This window comes from Micropterus dolomieu, linkage group LG01, assembly GCF_021292245.1.
Source record: "Micropterus dolomieu isolate WLL.071019.BEF.003 ecotype Adirondacks linkage group LG01, ASM2129224v1, whole genome shotgun sequence".
Taxonomy (NCBI): domain Eukaryota; kingdom Metazoa; phylum Chordata; class Actinopteri; order Centrarchiformes; family Centrarchidae; genus Micropterus; species Micropterus dolomieu.
In genome coordinates this window covers 3,151,868-3,172,174 of record NC_060150.1, presented here as the reverse complement: position 1 = coordinate 3,172,174, position 20,307 = coordinate 3,151,868, and the positions used below count along the sequence as shown (strand labels likewise).

The window sequence follows — 20,307 nt, the reverse complement described above, 5'->3', positions numbered from 1 at the left end:
GAGTTGCCAGGCGACAACCTCGGAACCTGAATGATTTGGAGGCTGTCTGCAGGGAGGAGTGGGCCAACATCCCTGCCGAAATGTGCACAAACCTTGTCACCAACTATAAAAACCGTTTGACATCTGTGCTGGCCAATAATGGCTTTTCTACAAAATATTAACATGCTGTTTGTCCAGGGGGTCAAATACTTGTTTTTCCTCATCAGATGGTTATCAATTTTTATAAATTCATATGATGTGATTTTCTGGAATTTTCTTTGGGATTCTGTCTTTCACTGTTAGAATGTACATATGATTAAAATTATAGATCGTTGCATTCTTTGTAAGTGGGCAAACCTGCAAAATCAGCAAGGGGTCAAATACTTCTTTCCCCCACTGTACATTGAGTTGTAGTGGATTTTATTTATGGACTGACTGAAATATATTAGGACATTGTTAAATTGTCTTATTACAGTCACTACTATGTCATGACTGACAGTAACTAATACTTGTCGCACAATGTAGTGCACAAAAAAACAGGGGAGAAACTTAAAGTGTAAAACATTGAAACAAAATTAAAACAGATTGCAGATGATTAAAAAAAAAGTTTTATACAGCAGTTTATAGCAGTTTTTGGAATAGATGTAACACATTGACTGTATAATTAAAACTATTTGAAAGAAATAAGCTGCCATGTTACATTTTTCAAAAAAGAAAGAAATAAAGGAGGAGAAAAGATATACATACAAAATTAAGAAATTCTGAGTAAGTAATTTTTGGGAAAGATAAACAATATTAAGTGAATACACAATCTTAAGGAGCGTTTGTTTTCACTAGCTGGGATTTCACACAATTTGCACCTTTAGCCACCCAAGTACAAAAACTGAAAGCATGCAAAAATAATCATTATCTGAAAAAATATGGAATTTAATTTAGTGCAAAGATTAATGAAACTAAAAATATGGGAAGCTCTCAAAAGTGGCCTTTAGCCTAAGAGGAAGTGCCTCAGCGGAGGAGATGCCTCCTGCAGCCTGGACAGGTAATTATATCAGGAACAGAATAAGATAAATTGGATATGTTCAGATTAGATTTGGCAAATTTTTCTGCTGCTCATCCCACAAAAACATGTTCCTTAAAAATGTGGCTCCAATCAAAAGGGACATAAACAAGCTTTCCAATGGTTTAAGACTTATTGCCAAGAAGCATTGTTACAACAGAGAAATAATCTACCAAACACAAATTTTCTCTTCTGCGATGAGACGCCTGCAGAGAAACTGACGTCCTGTCCCTTTAAGCGGTCACGTGGTGCGCGTCGTAGCCTAGGAGAAGTTTTGTTTACTTCCGGGTTGTCAAAGTGGAAAACAAGAGGGACAGCAAGACGCCCACGACACCGAGCAAAGCGGATTAAAGTCCCGCAGAGATGGCAGGGGAGGCTGAGGACGACATACCAGGTAGCCCTCATCGTTTTACACTCCCGCGGATTCATAAGTAAAATGATTTTAAATCTGAAATGTTTTTTAGCCACGATTATCCTGCTAATTAGCTTCTGCTTTAGCTCGCTGGCTAACGGAGAATAAAGCCCTTTTCATCACTTTCTCCGCTTTAAACTGTCAAGACATTTATGTATTCTGTGTTTGTTCCTCACGACTGAGCAAGTACCTGTTGTTTGGATTTTTATGTTCTGTTTTACTTGATCGTGAAGTGTTTGGAAAGTTTGTTGTGAAACGTGCTCTGCCAGTAAATGGGTTTTCTTTCAGACCTCATGTTCTTGTAATAACGTGGTTATTTCACAATTAGTACATTAGTTAGTACATTAGTTTGATGCTACTTTTTACTTAAACTACATTTCAAAAGGAACTTGTATTATTACTCCATTACAGTAATCTGACAGTTATAGTTACTTCTTAGTTTGCAGATTTTACTACTAGAATAAAATACCCAATAGCACCTTATATAACGATGTTAGAGTGAAATACATTAATGTATAATAACAATCCAATAACATCAAACACTCCATTTTGCTGAGACATACTCACATGCTTCTACCTAAGATATACTCTACTTAATGTTTACTTGTAATTGAGTATTTTTAAATATTGCTACTTTTACTCAAGTAAAAGTTCTATCATAAAAAAAATAAAAGCTAATATTAGTTTGGTTATGTACAAAACAAGCTTGTTTTAGATTATTTATTTATTTATTTATTTTATGTATTTAAGTATGTATATAGTCAGGAGACGATTTGAGAACAGGTTATCATATAAAAATATAACAAAACAAATTAATTCTACTCTAGTAAAAGTTCTTCTCTGAATATCATGAAAATATGTAAAAGCTGATATTAGTTTTAAGATTGATTTGATTATTGTATGTACTAAGACAATGTAAGTAAGATAAATGATGTAAGTTTTAATTTATTTGACATGATGAGATGCAGGTCAGAAAATCACAACAATAAAAACTGGATTTATTTTGGTCTGGTCCTAGAGAGAAAGATGCTGGAGTGACATACTACCAACAAACCAATGCAATAAATACCTAAATAATGAACAAAATCACTCCGTGACACCACAGAATCTGTTTAACGCTAACAATTGAGCAAGTTACAAGAGCTCAAAGTGAAGTCCTCAACATTTTGTCTTTAAAACGATATGTTAATAACTTTATATTGATATTAAAGCAAGAAAACGATTATTTCTGCTATTTAGTGTGTTCACTTTATCTTTTGTTCGGTGCAGTTTTTCTTTTTCACTTGTCGTCCTTTTCTTTTCTGTCAGAATCAGGAGCGGTTTTCACTTTTGGAAAGAGCAAATTTGCCGACAACACCCCGAGTAAATTCTGGCTTAAAAATGACGTCCCCTTAAAAATAGCCTGTGGCGACGAGCATACCGCCTTAATAACAGGTAAGAGCCATTTTAAATGTATTTAACTGTATTGAGAAGCTCTTCTCCCTGTACTGATGTAGTGTGTCACTTTAAACCAAATCCTCCAGCTCAAGCACCTCAGAAATCAACAAGCTTTCAGGAACTTCTGTCTTTGTTTCCACAGAAAATGGGAAACTCTTCATGTTTGGCAGCAACAACTGGGGCCAGCTCGGTCTGGGATCCAAAGTGACTGTGAACAAGCCCACTTGTATCAAAGGTTTGTCTCCAAATAGCTCTCTGTTCCCTATTTTAGCCCAGAAAGAGACAATATTGTGTGTAAGTGCTGCCACTAACAGCTGCCTTCAGCCTCCTCGAATAGAAGTGAAGAGGGAGGAATTGCCTCCTTCAGCCTGGACAGGAAACTATTTTAAGGGACAGTCACTTTTCCAGATTTAAACCTCAAAAAATCTTTAATCTGCAAAGTGCAAAGTAAATATAGTGCCCTGGGTAATGTTCATGACATAAGACGTGGACGAGCCCGGCTGTAGGGGAAACCCACAGATTTGTTACCATTATAATCCCAATCTGGAGGGTCCCTAATCTGGTCTAATCTAGAGGAACAGAGACAGAGTGGGAGGCAATTGGTTGCTTATCAGATTTCCGTACAAGATAATACATCTTATTCTTTACGGCCATCAAATAAATGCATTCTTGTATTATTTGTTTGGTTTGTTTTGTACAGTGTGAGCTTGTTTTAGATTATTTTGTGGATTTGGTTTGTAAAATGTATTCAAGTATGAATTTAGTCATTCCAACTCAAGGCAACTTGCAAGCTTTTATCCAGTGCTTTCAGTTGTGTCATATGGTTTTCATCTGCATATGGGTTTTGTTCAGTTGTTACATACTCTGTAAGCAAAGTCTTTAAACTGCTATGAATTAAATTAGAATTGCTCCTGAGCTCGCATGTCAACACATCCCCCTCCATCATCTGAAGACTGTGTGGTATGATTGAAAGCTCTGGAAAAGGCTAGGAATTGTTTTTTTCTCTGGAGTGCAACACTCCCACGGTCATAGTTTTGTAACAATACATGTGGACATTTAATTGTCCTTTGGATAATTTCAGCTCTTAAATCTGAGAAAGTTCAGCTTGTGGCCTGTGGAAGAAACCACACCCTCATCTACACAGGTCAGTATCTGAGCGTGATGGACTACAAGATTACAAGATTAATTTGAAACACATTTGAATTTGAAAAGCCAGTGTTGTTTCTTTATTTGTTTTCTGACAGCTCAGGGAAAAGTGTTGGCCTCAGGTGGGAACAGTGAGGGCCAGCTGGGGCTCGGTGACTGTGAGGAGAGGACGGCCTTCCAGAAGATCGAGATCTTTGATTCACATGAACCAATCAAAATGCTCGCTGCTGGCTCAAACACCTCCGCTGCTCTAACAGGTGACATTCAGATTCAGTTTATCTTCCTCTTTTCAGTTGCGCATCACAGCAGCGTGTGAGCTTTGATGACAGTGAGTAGATGTAATTTTTAAATGCTAAAACATTCTATTAGAAGCTATTTTTGTATACATTTATTTAATTTTTAGATTTCGTTTCGTTAGATTTTTAAATCTTAAATTTGATCCAAAAAATCATTTAAATTTATATTTAAGTGTCTTATTTAGATTTATTACAATCAGTAACATATTTAAACTTAAATTTAAAAATGTTTTTTTTAATTCATACATTCATAGTTTTTTTTAGTTGTTAGATAGTCAGTAAATTAGATTTTTAAACAAAAAGTTTATTTATTATTTAATTTAATTTATTTTATTAAAAAGAAATTGTACAATTACAGTAAATATTTTTTTTACTTTAAGATTTTTGTCAGTAAATAGTTTTTTTCTAAATTTAAGATATTGGACGTTATTGTATTTAAATAAATATTTCAAATTTATATGTTTATAAATATTGTCAAATGTATATTCTTCAAATTAAAAATGTTTTAGTCATTAAATTTGAGTAAAAGTACAATTTCTAATGTAATTGCACTGCACAAAACACAGACATTTTGAAGTTAATTCCTAAAATCAATAAAGTAATTACATTGTAATGTGAAAAGGAGTTCACAAAATACCGCTTTGTACAACTTTAAATCCTTGGTTAATAAATACAGTCACTGTTACACATCCTTTATGTTTTATAAATGCTGAAAGACAAGATAAGGCAGAGGAAATAAAAATGATGTTTGTATTTACTGCCCATAGAGAGTGGTAAACTGTTCATGTGGGGCGACAACACGGAGGGTCAAATCGGTTTAGGGAAGGAGAACCACGCCTCCTCGCCACAGGAAGTCAGCGTGGGAAAACCAATCAGCTGGGTGTCCTGTGGATACTACCACTCTGCCTTAGTGACCGGTGAGCAGGTTTTTAAGTCTGTAAAACGATCTGAATAAAGCATTTAATTATGAAAGCTTTGCAATTTTGACAAGATATTATTTTACAATCAGAACCAAAAGAACGAAAAACATAATCCCAGAGTTGAAGGTTCGTCCTTGACCTTGGAAATAGTTTAATATTAAACACATTATTTTCATTCCCTGTTCCAAGATTTAATTACCGTACATTTTAGATTTAATTTGGTTAATCAAAAAGCTCAATAAACTCTGTACTCACCTGCACAACCGGAACCAAATGAATAAGAAAACAAAAGTCAAAGTTGAGCCTGAACATTAATTCTTAACTCCAGATCCACTTCCTCCAGAGCTTTCATCCAAATGTTGTGGCCTTCATCAGCTGATTGCATTTGCTCAGTTGCCATGGAGATGCTTCAGTTGTCATCACTTGACAAATCTACCGTTATAAAATAACTAAATTATAAAATGCGATCATACAAAAAAATAAGAATTAATAACTGAAACTACATCCTCTGATGAAGACCATGAGATGTGTCTGAAAGCTCTGGAAAACACTGACCTTAATTCATGTGAAATTATCAAAGTCAGCTTTACTTTGTGATTTTGTCGTATTTTTCTGGTTCTGGTTGTTGAATTGAGTATACGGACCGTTTTGCATAACAAACTTAAAACTAAAATATAATTAAATCTGGAAACAGTAAGGGAAAGTTATGTGTTTTTAAAGTGAAGAGTAGCTTCTTTCTAGCCTCTTTGTGGGATGAAGTGTTTTCCTCTTGTCTCAGCTGACGGAAGTCTGTACACGTTTGGTGAGTGTGACAGCGGTAAACTGGGTCTGGGCACCGACCAGCTGCCCCGACACCGAGTCCCTCAGCGGGTGAAGACCATCAAGGAGCCGGTGACACAGGTTGCCTGCGGCGGCGGACACACGGTGGCAATCACAGGTAGAGAAATATCTTTTTAAAAAACTACAAGTATGGCTGTGCACTACATCTGACTGACATCACTTATAGGATGATATCACTGGTAACAAGTTTCTGCAGAGTGAATAAGACGCCCGGGACATGCTGTGTCATGTTCCTTATATACTTTTACTGAAGGAAGGTTTGAAAGCAGGACTTTTACTTGCAGTGGAGGTTTTTTTTACAGATTGTTATTAGTATGTTTATTTTAGTAAAATTTCTGGAGGATTTTATTTTATTAAGGATTTTATTAAGTTTTAAAATTTCTAAATTGAAAGTGAAAAAAAGGAAATATATTTGAGCAAAAAACTGAAACAAAAATAAACAATAATAAAACTTTTCTAATCTTTTATAATATTAAAAACAGTAACAATAGCCTGAAATACACATACATTTTCCTGCTCTGATTGTCTTGAAATAAAATATCGGTAGATGTCAGACATGGTGAATTATACCTTTATATTTAATTAAATAAGGCTCTTATAAATCTGTTTGTGGTCTTTCAGAGGATGGCGTGTACACGTTCGGTCTCGGACAGTTTGGACAACTCGGCCACGGGACGTTCATCTTCGAGGCGCGGCTGCCGCGGCCTGTCGAGCACTTCAAAAAGGGACGAGTCAGGCAGGTGGCCTGTGGAGAAAACCACACTGCTGTGATCACGGGTAAATACTGCCTTTATTTCACTACCAGCTAACTAAATTAATTTATTATTTCTTTCTTTTCACTGGTTTGATGAAAGTAGCTCTCTTCCTCTTTTCTGACTTAATAAAATGTTGCTGTTGTTTTTTAGACGCCGGCTTGCTGTACACGTTTGGAGACGGCAGACATGGGAAACTGGGCCTGGGAGAAGAAAACTTCACCAACCAGTTTAAACCAACTCTCTGTCCTCGCTTCCTCAAGTATTACGTTCAGGCTGTAGGTGTTTCACATGGGCAGGTCTTGTTTGTTTGTTTGTTTGGATATTATAATATTGGAAAAAGAAATATTGATTATACTTATATAATTGGAATAAGATCCACAACAATAAATTCAATTAGAATTAATTGTTTTAAGTATTTTTTTAAATGTATCACAGTTGCTTTACATTTTTAAATAATATTAGAATTTAATATTTTTATTTATTTTATATTGAATATTTCATAAAATTCAAACTTTTTACATTTTATAAAGCACTTTTTGTATTCATTAGATATATAATTCTAACAATATAATGATTTATATTTATTCCTGTTATTTATATTTATTTATGTTTGTTTTTACATTTTTATAAAATAATTATAATAATTGTTACCTTTTATTCTTGAATTTGAACATTATTATTTAGATGATCAGTTTTATTAATTATATTTTTATTTTACATAAAAAAGATATTTGTTTGTAGGTATTTTAAATGTATTTTTTGTTATTAATTAGATTTTTCAAATGCTGGATAACAAAGTGAGCTGTGTCTTTGTGCAGGCTACGTGTGGCGGCTGCCACATGGTGGCATTGGCTCGGCCGAGGGATCAGAGCTGCGGCGACGTGACTCTGGAGGAAGACGACGTGACAGAAGATTACCTGGAGAAGCCGTACGTGGAGCTGCTGGGCGACACGGGCGACTCCGCCGCCCTGCAGAGGAGCCTCTCTGCTCGGGTTCGCAGGAGGGAGAGGGTGGGTAGAGAGCACAGAGGCAGGATTCATCCACTGATAAAACAAGATATGATTCAACAAACAGTGATAGTGTACAAGGCATCTCATTACAAACAACTACTACTACTAAATCTACTTTGTGATACTGCGGAAGATCTAATTTAACAGTTTAACATAACCTACATAAAAGCCTGTATTTCTTTGCCTAATACTTGACTGATTATATATTTTAAAGATGAGATGGTGAGCTACTTAGTAAATATTCAATTCAATTCAGTTTTATTTATATAGCGCCAAATCAAAACAACAGTTATCTCACAGCGCTTTTCATAAAAGAGCAGGTCTAGACCGTACTCTATTATGCTGAAATATCTGAAACAGTATATTTTACTCTTAAAAGTCTCTGTTGTGTTAAATATTCTGGTTGTTCAAACCCTTTTTCATCAGGTGTTTGTTGATTTGCAGACTTAAGATTTAAGTTAAAAATTGGCACAAAGTTTTTAGACGTCTCTGTTATGTTTAACCACTGCCTAAATAGAATTTCAGTGACTATACAGTATTTGAACATGTAGTGGGGTGCACCTTCAAATTGAAATGTATAAATGGCAGTTAATGTTATTTTGAGAAACTTCTTTTGACCTACTGAAAATTAATTCTTCTTTTCAACGAAAACAGATTTAACTTTTATGAAACTACATACAATATATTTTCAGTAAAAATTACATCAAATTGAAAAAAATGTAGATTTCTTGTGCATCAAAACATTTAAACTGGCTTTAACGGCAGCCTATAAATAAATGTTTAATCCGTATTGAGAAATGTTTTGCTATTTTATTCCCCACATGCACAAGTGCTCATTCACTACAATGTGACTCTTGAAAATGAAACGCTCTCTTAATCCTACCCCAACAGGAGAGATCTCCGGACCAGTTCGGCGCCATGTTCCGCACACTGCCCGCCATGATGCCCGGCTACCTCCACCCTCCGCTGCCCGTCTCGAGCCAGACCATCCCGCCCAGACTGCCTCCACCTGAGCTGAGCCACAGAAAGGTGCTCATCGGCAATCACCAACACAGGAGCACAGTGTCAAACCACCAGGGTACCTACCTCACCTCCACCACCTCCTCCTTTCCCCCCAAGATCAGACCAAGACATTAAAGCAGTTACATCTCTAAAGGATTACATTTCACATAGCATTTTGTTCTGTTTAAGCAGACCCAATTGTCAGAAGATGTAATACCGTTTAATGAGGGTGTTTAAGCATATTAGTGCTCTTATCTGACTTCATTTTACCTCAGCTTTCTCTATGTCTCCTGCAAATATTTATCTCTTCAAGAACTCGCATTCTATTCTAGCCTTACACTGATAATTTAGCATTTACAGCAATATAATGCTGTCTGACAGCTGATGTGAAGGAACTGGGTGGACAGGAAGGACGTAACGCCTCAGCCCATAGATAGACAAAAGATTAAAAAGTAATTAAAATGATCAGAATGTTTGAAGTGCTGCAGAAATCTAGGCTGAATCAGGAAAAGTCTGGACTAACTTGCCGTTGTCTACCTCGTCAGAGCACTCCGGGGGCGAGACAGACAGCGTTGTGGAGAGCCTGACCGACACCGACAGCGTTAAAGGCCTGGGAGAAACCACTGACTTCCTCAATATGGTGAGATCAGTGAATCCATCCTAAACGATATCTGATAAGTGGAACATTGAGGATTTTGCTGCTCATTTTCTTTTTTTCCCACCTCCTCTTGATAGACACACGTGATGAAGATGGACCCCGGTGATAAAACACTCACTCTGTCTCCAGTCCACAAGGTAACTTGTGTCCTTGCTTCCCCATCATTCTCCTCTTATTCGTTTAAATTCTGAGAATGCAAATATGTTGCCCAACTCTTCTACTAAACACCAAGCATTATTCCCCAGCTACTTGTCTAGTACCCAATTTAGAAATCCAAAATGGCTTCCTGATGTTGTTTATAAAGTAACCATATACCACCTTGATGAAAGTATGAGAAACAGAAAGAGTTGGGAAACATAATTAACTTCTATTATTTCATTATTTTCTTCTGTCTCTTGTTTATTTTGATTTCTCTGTATGTTTCTTTTCCTCTCTAATGCATGCCTCTTTTTCATCCTCTTCTTGCTTTCTTGTGCCGCGTATAGAGGAAGGGTAAGCATGGTAAGACCAATAAAGGGACCCAGAAAGAAACCCAAAAAAAGGAGAGAAAGCTCTTAAAGCAGAGCAGTTTCGCTTCAGCTTCCCCGTCTCAGAAGAGCGAGGCTATCTCTCCACGCCGGGCCTTACCCACTGAGCTCCTGAGGGGCCACAGCGCTCACTCTCCGGCCTCTCAGAGCCCACATAGACAGAAAACAACCAACCAGAACAAAGAGAATCTGATCATGGCCGTGGAAGAGCTGCAGAGGAAACCCAGTAAAAACAAACCTCCGAGTGTAGGGGACATTGGGAAGGCAGCGTCCAAACAGCGGCTCAGGCCAGTTCAGGGGAAAAGTCAGCTGATAGAGGTTGTCAGGAAGCTGGTATCAGACTCTGAACAAAGTCCTGAAACCAGAATGACAGCTTCAGGTGTCAGCTCTGAATCTGCACTGGCGAAAGTTAAACAAGTGCAACCTAAAACTGTCAGTGTTAAAAGCAAACCGATAGCCTTGCAAAGTCAAGAGGCAAGAGTTAGCTCGCCAGCTAAACACAGTCGCACAGACTCCCCTGCGTTTCATGTCAGCGATGCCTTAGATGAAGAGACTTTAGATAGCTCTCGACTTCTCTCAGAGGTGAAAAAAACCCCGACATCTAAAGGGAAAACAGATTTTTCTAAAAAATCCAAGAATGAGAAAAACAAAAAAGAGGCTCAGTCCGTACAAACGGGAAAAGATACGTCAAATCTCGGCCTGCTTGCTGGAGTGGCCTCTCTTGCAGCAGGATCGTTATTAATGAATGAGGTGGCGTCCGTAAGACGCTTTAGCTCGCCGTCAACATCCCTATCTGAGAGCAGCCGCGGTGTCAAGAAAGACAGCATGACAAAATCACGGAGCGATGAATCTGAATCCTACGCTGCCGATTTAAGTAACAAATCCGCGGTCAGCATCAGCATCATACCTGCGTCTGAAAGTACGACGAGTCAGGACGAGAAAGAAATGAGTCAGGACGAGAAGGAAAGGAGTCAGGATGAAAGTGAGGAGGAGAGCGAAGAGCAGACGGACTCTGTGATGGCCAAACGTGAGGAGGAGGAGGGTGAAGATGAGGAAGGGCAGAGAACGAGTGCAGATGTAAGCGAGGAAGAAGAGGAGGAGGATGTCAGTCAGGCTATTGTGAAAATAACAGAAGGAGAAGAAGAAGAAGAAGACAAAGACAGCGACACTCTACAACCAGAGGATGAGTCAGAAACTGATGTAGATGAGGAAGGAAGCAGGGATGAGGTAGAAGGTGAGAGCAGTGCTGAGGAAGAGGAGGAGGAAGAGGAAGCAAGCAGGGCGGCAGGAAGTGAGAGTGAAGATGAGACTGAAGATAAAGAGAGCAAAGGTAGTTATGTAGAGGAGGAAGAGGAGGAGAGTGAGGAAGGGTCAAACCACGAGACAGAGAGCAAAAGAGAGTCTGACAATGAGAAGGAAGGTGATGAAGAAGAGGGGGATTTGGAAAGTGAGGGGGAGGAAGAGGAGGGTGAAAGTGAGTCTTTAAAGTCTTCAAAGGAGAGAGAAGAGAGTGACGTAGAGAGTGAGACAGAGGGAGGAGAAGAGGAGGAGGATGAAGAGGAGAAAGAACAAAGTGGTGCTGACGAGGAAGAAGAGGGGGAGGGAGAGGAGGAGAGCAGTGAGGAAGAAGAGGCTGAAAATGAGGAGGAAAGTGGAGAAGAGGAAGAAGAAGTGGAAGATGAAGAGGGGGAGGAGAGTCATAGTGAAGAACAGGAGGAGGAAGAAGAAGAAGCAGAAGAAGAGAGTGCTGAGGAAGCAGAAGAGAATGAAGCAGAAGAGGAGGATCAAAACAGTGAGGAAGAGGGTGAGGAGGAAGACAGCAATGAGGAGGAGGAGGAGGCTGAAGAAGAGGAGGAAGAGGATCAAGAAAGTGAGGAAGAGGATGAAGAGGCTGAGGAGGAAGAGGTTGATAACAAATATGAGGAAGAGGAGGATGAGGAGGCTGAAGAAGAAGAAGAGGAGGAAGAAGAAGAAGAAGAAGAGGAGGTTGTTAAGAAAAAGTCAGCTGGAGTGAAAAAACAAAGTGCTAAATCTAGAAGGTCAGGGGTCAAAGGTCAGGCAGCAGGTGAGGCAGAGGAGTTTTGGGATGACGTGTTACCGCAGTACCTCAACCTGAAGTAACACAAATCCTTTTTATTATTGATCAATCTGTCAGTATTGTTTCCAAGATCCCAGTGACGGATGTTTTATCTGACCAACAGTCCAAAAACTTTTTAAAATGTTTTTATATTCAGTTTACAGTGATAAGAAAACAGAAAAAGCAGCAAATCTTCACATTGGGAAGCTGAAACCAGAGAACATAACAATTAAGTGCATTGACAGAAATATTTTTGATAAATTTTTACATCTGTTTATTGATCGATTAATCAACTAATTGCTTTAGCCCTAAATAAAATAATGATAGGAGAAGTAATTCTATTCAAATTTCAGAGAAAAAATAAGCATCATCATCTGCAAAGAAAATCACCAAAACAAAAATTCTAAGACATAAACTGAACTTAAACTTTCTGATTCATCAGCTGTCAGCCATAGCATTAAATACCCTATTCAGTATTGTTTATGTTAACAGTGAATCAAATGACTATATCTAAAGTGAGCTTTATAGCTTTCTTTCAGGCCCATTGTTTTGGTTTTATCCTCTGTACAACACGAACACACACAGAGACTAGCTGGAGAAAGAAGTGGGACATCGAGAAGCTCAAGAGGAAGATATTTATCTCAGGAGTTGGTGGAGACCAAGCTGAAGCTAGAACGAGAGTGAATATTAGACTTTAATCACACAAACACAACTCAAAATTAACATTGCTTTGTGCCTGCTGGATGTTGACGTAGGCAGACACTCGCTAACGTATTAGCCATAACAACTTTATACGGTGATAATATTTCGGTATTGTGTTTACAGCTTGTCCATTAAGCTGAAGCTACAATAACTTGTTTACAGCAAGTCCATCTCAAAGAACCAAACCCCTGTGCTTTCTGCTTTTACACAAAGTGCCTTTCTGCTCATATATCATTCATCTTTATTTCATCATTTGTTTCACATGTAATTAATGCATTTCTAAGTTCCTTTCTGAGCTGCTTCTCTCATAATGTTTGATTCAGAACGGTCAGTCCTAGATAATGAAAAAAATCTTATGTTTTACTTTTAAAGGCTTTGTTTACTTCTTTTTTTGGCAGCTTAAAAATGGGTATATTTGGGTTAAAGAACAGTGGCTCAGTAAAATTTTAAACAGAAAGTACCAGTGTTTTAATGACCTCCTGCTTTGGCAAATTAAAAGATTTACATTTTTATCTGGACTGTTTCTTCTGCCTACTTTGCTCCTTCTTTCTACTTTCTTCTTCTGGTTTTATTAATTTCTGTGTTTGTAATAAATAATAATGTTTTATTTCAATTATGTTGTTTTTGTGTGGTGTTCTCAAAAATGAGCTCCTAGCAAAGACTTTAGGATTGATTTTCCTTATCTTTCTATATCTGTCTGAGGCAATGAGCATATGTACCTAAAAAACACCTCACTAAAACACAAAAGTCCACCGTATATTCAGTGACATCCTGACAGCTTGTTGACAGTATTTTGAATGGCCGAGCTTTAATCTTTTTATGACGCCATGAGGTCTTTGCACTTGTCTGATGTCCCACTGTGCTTCAGTGTCTGCTTTAAAACATCCTTAAATCTCTGATAAAATATTTATTGGAGAAGCCTGTAACCAGGTCACCATGTCCCTCATGGATATGATGACTTTATTCTTGAAATAATAAAACTTTTTCTTTACATACAAAGTATGATTATGATGTAATTATCTAATACATCAAACTTAACCAATAAAAACAGAACTCAAGGCAAGTTTTGAATATTTTCTTTTCAATACTTTTGTCTTTAAAATGTCAGAAAATAGTGAACAGTGCCCGTCATTAGATCCCAGAACCAGCAGTCCAAAACCCAAAGATATTCAGCTTACGATGATATAAAACAGGGGAAAGCAGCAAATCCTCACATTAAATAAACTGGAAACAGAGTGTTTGACAGTCTTGCTTCTTAAATAACTTAATCAATTTAAAAAAATTCAAAACGTTTCTGAAGATTAATTACATTACTAATCTTTTCAGCTAATCTTCATAAACTCTGACGTCTGAAGCTTTTGTTGAGTGTTGATTGGCTTGTTTGAAGATGAGGTGGGGCATGTTTTCTTTTTGTCTTTGTGATTATAATCCCTCCTTTAATCCCTTCCCATTATTCCCTGCTGTAGTCTGAAGGAGCACCGTGCATTTTGTCAGCTTACTTTCTTATTTATTCAACAGAGTGAAATAAATAAAGTGAAATCCATTTTCTGCTGTTTAGTTATGGAACACATAGATTAAGGTAGGAAAATTAACACTCAAGTATGAAACATCCTGATTTTACTGCATATCTTATATATTTTTTTTATTTTCCTACCTACTATGTGTTGTTTACTGACCCAATTTTCTTCTTTCCTCTTCATTTTAAATTACCTTTGAAGAAAATCTACTTCCGTAATTGGTAATGTGAGAGCCAACTGAGTTCAGTCCTCCTATGTAAAGCTTTTCAACTGCTACTCAGTTACTTCAAAAAATTTAATCTTTTAGTTTTACAATCTTGGGGATGAAAGATTCTAATTAGACCTTATTACAGAGACTCAAATTTTCAGACTAGGTGTTTATTATGTACATAAATGTTTTTTAAAATCCAACTGTTAACATTTGGATTATATATACTATTATTATGCTAAATATTTGTAGCGAGGTAATGTAACTCATTCAAATCAGAAAGTTGGACGCCGTACATCTCTGTCCAAAGAGGAAGTAAATTAACCTTTGCTACCAATTCTCGCATTATTTTTAAATTATTTTTAAATAATATTAACATATTGAATAAATAATAATATATTAATAATAAATTATGATATTGTTTCCCAAGGTTTTTAGTCTTTTTTATAAATAAGAAGCAAAAACCTTGGTGAAAAAAGTTAAACAATTACATTTTCTGTCCATCATTAGCAGTTTTTATTCACTGTTCATGGAAACAAAGATGAACACAGCCATAAAGAAATTGTTCCTTAAGCGGAAAAGTCTGTTTACGTTTCTGATGACAACATCACTGCATAACTTATAAATGTTCAGACAAGCTCAATAATATTTGGTTATTTGTGGTGCTTGTATTTTGATCTCCTTGTATGATCAATTTCTTTTTAGGAATTCATTATTGTGTATATTTGCAATTAAAATAAGGGCAATTGTCTGAAAACAAATATTTTCCCATACTTATCCAGACCTGGAAATGATTAAAATCAGATTCCATACTGCGTAGGAATGCTGTTATTTTGTCTTGTTGGAATATTCTGTAAAACTGTTGAAACAACTCAAACTTCTTTAGGAAAAATAATGACTTGAAGATGGATTGTTGGCACTGTTGTGCTCTTATTCTCATAAAATCTGTCTTTCATGTCTTATATTCCCTCTTTTTGTCAGGATTTGACAAAAGGTTTTGCTCAGACTTCGCACGAAGATGAAGAGGAAAGACAAGACGAAGATGAAGAGGAAGTGGAGGACACTGTTGATGAAGAAGAGGTGGAGGAAGAGGATAATGATACGTCAGCTGAGACAGAGGGGCCGTCCTCGAGTTTAGACGTCTCGACAGACAAGCAAACAGAGGAGACTCAGAGTCCTGTAAGAGCTGGATCAAATGTCTGACACTCGTTTAATACTCCTGTTGACACTAACATGTAGCGTCTGATCTTTCCAGGAGCCTGAAGAGCTGAAAGAAAAATCCGTACCTGACAGAAAGCAGGAAGGGGATGCAGGTTTGTTTAATCTGAAAACATTAATTTGTCTGTCATTAATTAGTCTGTGTTAAAAACATTAATGAAACTTGAGAAAACCAAAAAGATTTCCACAGATTAAAATGCAGTGATGATAAAAACACACATCCAAAAAGCAGAGACTTACTTGGACTAACAGGGTGATAATGATGGAATTGTAAATCAAACATCAACAGCAGCTGAAATCACGGAGCAGCCCGACTCTACAGGTGGAGAAAAGACAGACGACGGCACCAGACCAGCCAATGGGACGGCAGACAGCAACTCCAAAAGCCAATCAGGCTCCAACAAAAAGGTACAAGAAACAAACGTATTAACATATCTGGAGACCAAACAAACTTGTGGAACAACTGTGTGCTTGTCTTCATAGCAATTATATTACCATAGATAGGTTGTTACATTTTCTCCTTTGGCTGTTGTTTTCAGAAGTAAATTCCTTTCAGACATTTCAGTGCAGAAAGAGAAAAACTATCTTCTTTATCTGACTCAATATGAAATATGAGTATTTCTTTCATTTGTTATTATGAAAAAGGGAAACTACATACCTGTACGTATGTTGATATACAGCATTTAAGGTGTTTGTGGGAAATGAGGATCATTTAAAGCCTGGTAAAAACACACAAATTACAATTATAAATACATTCATTAAATTTACTATCCCTGCCTGCACAAATAAAGTGAACCACACAACATACTGTTGGGCAGGGTTACAGTGTGTCGAAGGGCTGGAATTTTAGTCAGTTACGTTATTAAAAATGTCAGATAGTGTTTTTACATGTGTATTATTTTCTCAGTAATGATTAGGAGTATCCCAGTATCATGGTTTCACAATCCTGGATATGCTATCTGGAGTACTGAGATAGAAATGAACTTTTCACTCTCGCTTCCTCAGATGGAGACGATAAATCCAGAATAGTGGTCAAGTTGGTGTTTAGACAATCGTAAACTAAACTACATTCATCCTCAGCTGTTGAGCTAACGGAGTCTGTACAGAGACGACTGGCTCTCTGTATTAACTCCATAAGGTTTGTGGGTTAGGGTACGATTTTATAAAGTTTTAATCAATCGCTTTGTAGCATCCAAAGAGTTGTTTCACCGTCAGACACTTCGGTCTAAAGTCTTTCTCGTACTGTTAAAATGTTATTGCTTGGAAATTTGCTCTGCGAGCACAATGTTTAGGCTCCACCAGTGTTTTGTGAAGCAGCAGACGTGACGTGAAACAAACAGGAAGGTCATTAAATGAAGGTCTGTCAGCTCAGATCTCTCCTCTGTGCTCCTCTCAGCTCTCTCTCTTCAGACGGCTGTCCTTCTCCAGGTCCAAGCAGACCAACTTCAGGGACCAAACCCCAGCGGAGGGGGTCGTCCGTGGGGACACGGCCGTCCAGGGAGAGCCTCCCTCCTCTTCTGCCACTGGGAGCAGAGTCCCGGATACAAAGAGAGGCGGAGCACAGCAGAGCGCTTTGCCCTCTGGAGCCAGGGGGCCCCGCTCTGGAACCTGCACTGTGCTGTGATCCCAGGAACAAAACTCTCAGGTGGCCTCAGTTCATCTTGAAAAGCCAGACCAAAGTGTGAAAAGGTCCCACTTACAGGGGCCCCGTGGAGCTTTCTTGTAAACATAAAAAAAGTATGTTTACATTCAGTGTTACGCAACAAAACACAGTGCGTTCTTCCTCGTGTGTTTTAAATCCAGGATCGTTTACATCCACGTTAACTAGCTTGCATCATATCATGGCTAGAGGTGTGAAACTCCACAGGGAACCTTTGACTGTGTTTTCCAGCAGCTCCCCTCGGGGATGCTGGTGTTTTCACTGGGTATCATCCAGCTCCTCTGTGGCGTTAACGCACTCATCATGCCTGAATCACGGAGTGAAGCCACCACAGAGACAAACAGCCCTTTTCTACAAACTGTCACGCTGCAGATTCACAGAAAGTAAATTATGCTGTCAGTGTCTTCGCTTGTCCTCCCAACAGAGATGCAAACTGAAGCTTAAAAAGAAACTTCACACCCCCTGAAAATCTTTTGCTGACCTCATGTGGTTTAACTTCACACGTTCCTTTAAGGGTGCGATCCAAACTCTGATTGGTTTTCTTTATTTTGAAGCCATCTTTGTGAGTGCAGCTTTAAATCAACCACTACACTTTCAATCACTGTCTGTTCACAAGTGACCTAACAGCTGAGCCTCCTCCTCCACCAGTACGGCCAGTATCACCATGTTGCTGGGCGGTTTTTAACTTTAAAATAAGTAGTTTTTGTTGTGTGGCACATATTTTCTACCAAGCAGCTGAGTGTGTGTGTGAGTTTTAAACTGTGAGGATGTAAATAATCTTATTTATTGTGACATGGTCCTTGAGCACATTTGCACTTTTGATGTGATCTGTATCCGTTTCAAGGAGATGCATCAGTTTTATATTCTGACACGATAATCTCATTTAACTGAATCATTTGGATTTTTGTGATATCAATAAAGCATTTTGATATAAAACTGAAGATCGCTTGTTGTTCTTGTTTACTTTGGAAGTTTTGAGGTTTCACATCAGGAATTTAGAGCTGGTGTTTGATTTTCTGCAGTTTTTACAGTTTTATTATTCAAAACGGAGAGAAGCCCAGTACATAGGAAACTTTCTACAGATTCAGCAATTACACTTTTATAAATTTCAGTTTGGGCTAAAGTTACATTACACACATACTTATTATTTTTCTCCTCTCAGGCTACAACAGACTGACAGACTTTATTGGTGGAGGTTGTTTGGGCCGCGTGCAGCCTGAAAGGAGTACCTGCAGACACTACTCGGGGCTGAAAATTACTACTTGGGTAGCTGTTTGTAATATAGATAGTTGGTTTCTTGATTATTATTATTTTTACATTGGAGATGGAAAGTCTTTAAAACTTAATGTCTTGCAAAACAGTAGATTAAGTTTTTCTCTGGATTCTGAATTTTTAATAATTCATTATACTATATAATCATTTCCAGACATACTGTGTTAAGAAAAAGAAGTAAATGTCATATTTTTTAATGAATTTGATACAAAAAAATAGATAATAGAAACACTGAAGGTTGAAAACCTTTAAACACAGTTTTCCATACTGTCCAAATTTCAATAAATTAGTTGATGTAGTGACTGAAAATATTTCTACAGCTGACTGTAATCAGTTTGCAGTTTATCAGCAAATCAGGCCTGACATTTAAAGATTATAGCCGAAGCACCGAGGACGTAGGCTTGAGGTGAACACTGGGGGAGCTGATGAATGTCACTTCTACCTTCCTCTTCCTCATGATGACACTGAAGGAAAGCTGCACTTTAATCAAATAAATAATGTTTATAACGAGCAAGTACACTTACAGACACTTTACTATATTTATATACTATATTTGGAGGCATTTGCCCCAGATCACATATTTGAGGATATTAAAAAGCTAATAGGAAAGAAATTATACACATTGTTACACACTAATGACTCAACTAAAGTACTTCACACCCAAACTTGACCAAATTAATTCTGGCTGTTTTTCCACTGTTTTAATTCTGTGTAATAAATTTATTGACTAAGTGCACAAACAAAAAGTTGGTTGTAAAAAGCACCAAGCGACAGAAAACTCTGCTCATTTCTCTGTGACAAAGCTGTTTTAGTGAGAAAAGCTGAAAGGACAGAGACTGACTGACAAACGCTCTTCTGCTCTAAACATGAACTCTGTACTTTGTGGTGTTTCAGGAGGAAAACTGCCTCAGTTCTACTCTCAGATTAGTTTCACATGTTCTCCATCAGCTCTGTATGAAACCCTGGAATGAAGACGAGAAGAAAAGACTTGGTTCATGTTTGTTTATTCATCATGTAAACCTTCAGTTTGTTCACACATCCCATCAGTAAAGTCTGTTAAATGACTCTTGTTCAATGATTTCATGCACAGATTCACTTCATCCACACAATCAGTGTGTTTGAGCAGAATCTCAGCTGTCAAAGAAAAGAATGAGCTCCTTATTGATTCTGATCAGGAGAATTACACTTTAAAATACCTCACAGTCCCTCATTTGTACGTCTCTTTGGACGACAACAACAACATTTGGTCTGCCAAACAAATAAATGTGAATGTAATTCTAGATTTCTTTCCAAAGTGAGAACAAAATCTCTGAGATAAAGGAAGGTCTGCTGCTTTCTCTCTTCAGACCCATGCAGTGGAAGAGAAACAACAACATACAAATACATCAATCCAAATATTCAACAAACATTTAGAGCTCAGACAAGTTTCCATTTTCATGCAGGTAAACAAAAGTCATCCTGAGCAGTGATAGCCTCCATGGCTAAACAGACACAGGAAGGAGCGCCGCCTAAAGAAACTCAAACATTTACAGCAACTAATGACAAGACCTCAAAGTACCGCCCACAATGTTTGATTGACAGGTCAAGGCCACAACAATCAGCTCTCAGCAACAA

At 37.6% G+C, this 20,307-nt stretch overlaps 2 protein-coding genes across 2 annotated transcripts in view; one reads left to right on the top strand and one right to left on the bottom strand.

Annotated features, from left to right (window-relative positions):
• The first annotated feature begins 1,308 nt into the window (after window positions 1–1,308).
• rpgrb (retinitis pigmentosa GTPase regulator b) lies at window positions 1,309–18,362 on the top strand. The gene is made up of 17 exons (XM_046052098.1): window positions 1,309–1,430; window positions 2,757–2,882; window positions 3,028–3,120; window positions 3,967–4,029; window positions 4,130–4,288; window positions 5,095–5,244; window positions 6,026–6,184; window positions 6,709–6,864; window positions 6,993–7,117; window positions 7,661–7,852; window positions 8,744–8,930; window positions 9,400–9,494; window positions 9,590–9,649; window positions 15,525–15,722; window positions 15,799–15,856; window positions 16,051–16,169; window positions 17,158–18,362. Exons 1-17 carry the CDS (start codon window positions 1,400–1,402, stop codon window positions 17,383–17,385), a joined length of 2,199 nt encoding a protein of 732 aa, XP_045908054.1. The 5' UTR covers window positions 1,309–1,399; the 3' UTR covers window positions 17,386–18,362.
• A 1,319-nt stretch (window positions 18,363–19,681) lies between these two features.
• Window positions 19,682–20,307, bottom strand: part of LOC123972576 (E3 ubiquitin/ISG15 ligase TRIM25-like) — a 12,816-nt gene continuing 12,190 nt past the window's right edge. The window contains exon 2 of the mRNA XM_046052110.1: window positions 19,682–20,307. The gene's annotated coding sequence lies outside the window, so the exon portion shown is untranslated.

Bases quoted from the DNA above. Each gene is read 5' to 3' on its own strand.
- rpgrb (XM_046052098.1), top strand. From the start codon at position 1,400: ATGGCAGGGGAGGCTGAGGACGACATACCAG. The intron at 5,245-6,025 runs GTGAGCAGGTTT...CTCTTGTCTCAG, and splicing joins CCACTCTGCCTTAGTGACCG to CTGACGGAAGTCTGTACACG. The intron at 15,723-15,798 runs GTAAGAGCTGGA...TGATCTTTCCAG, and splicing joins CAGAGGAGACTCAGAGTCCT to GAGCCTGAAGAGCTGAAAGA.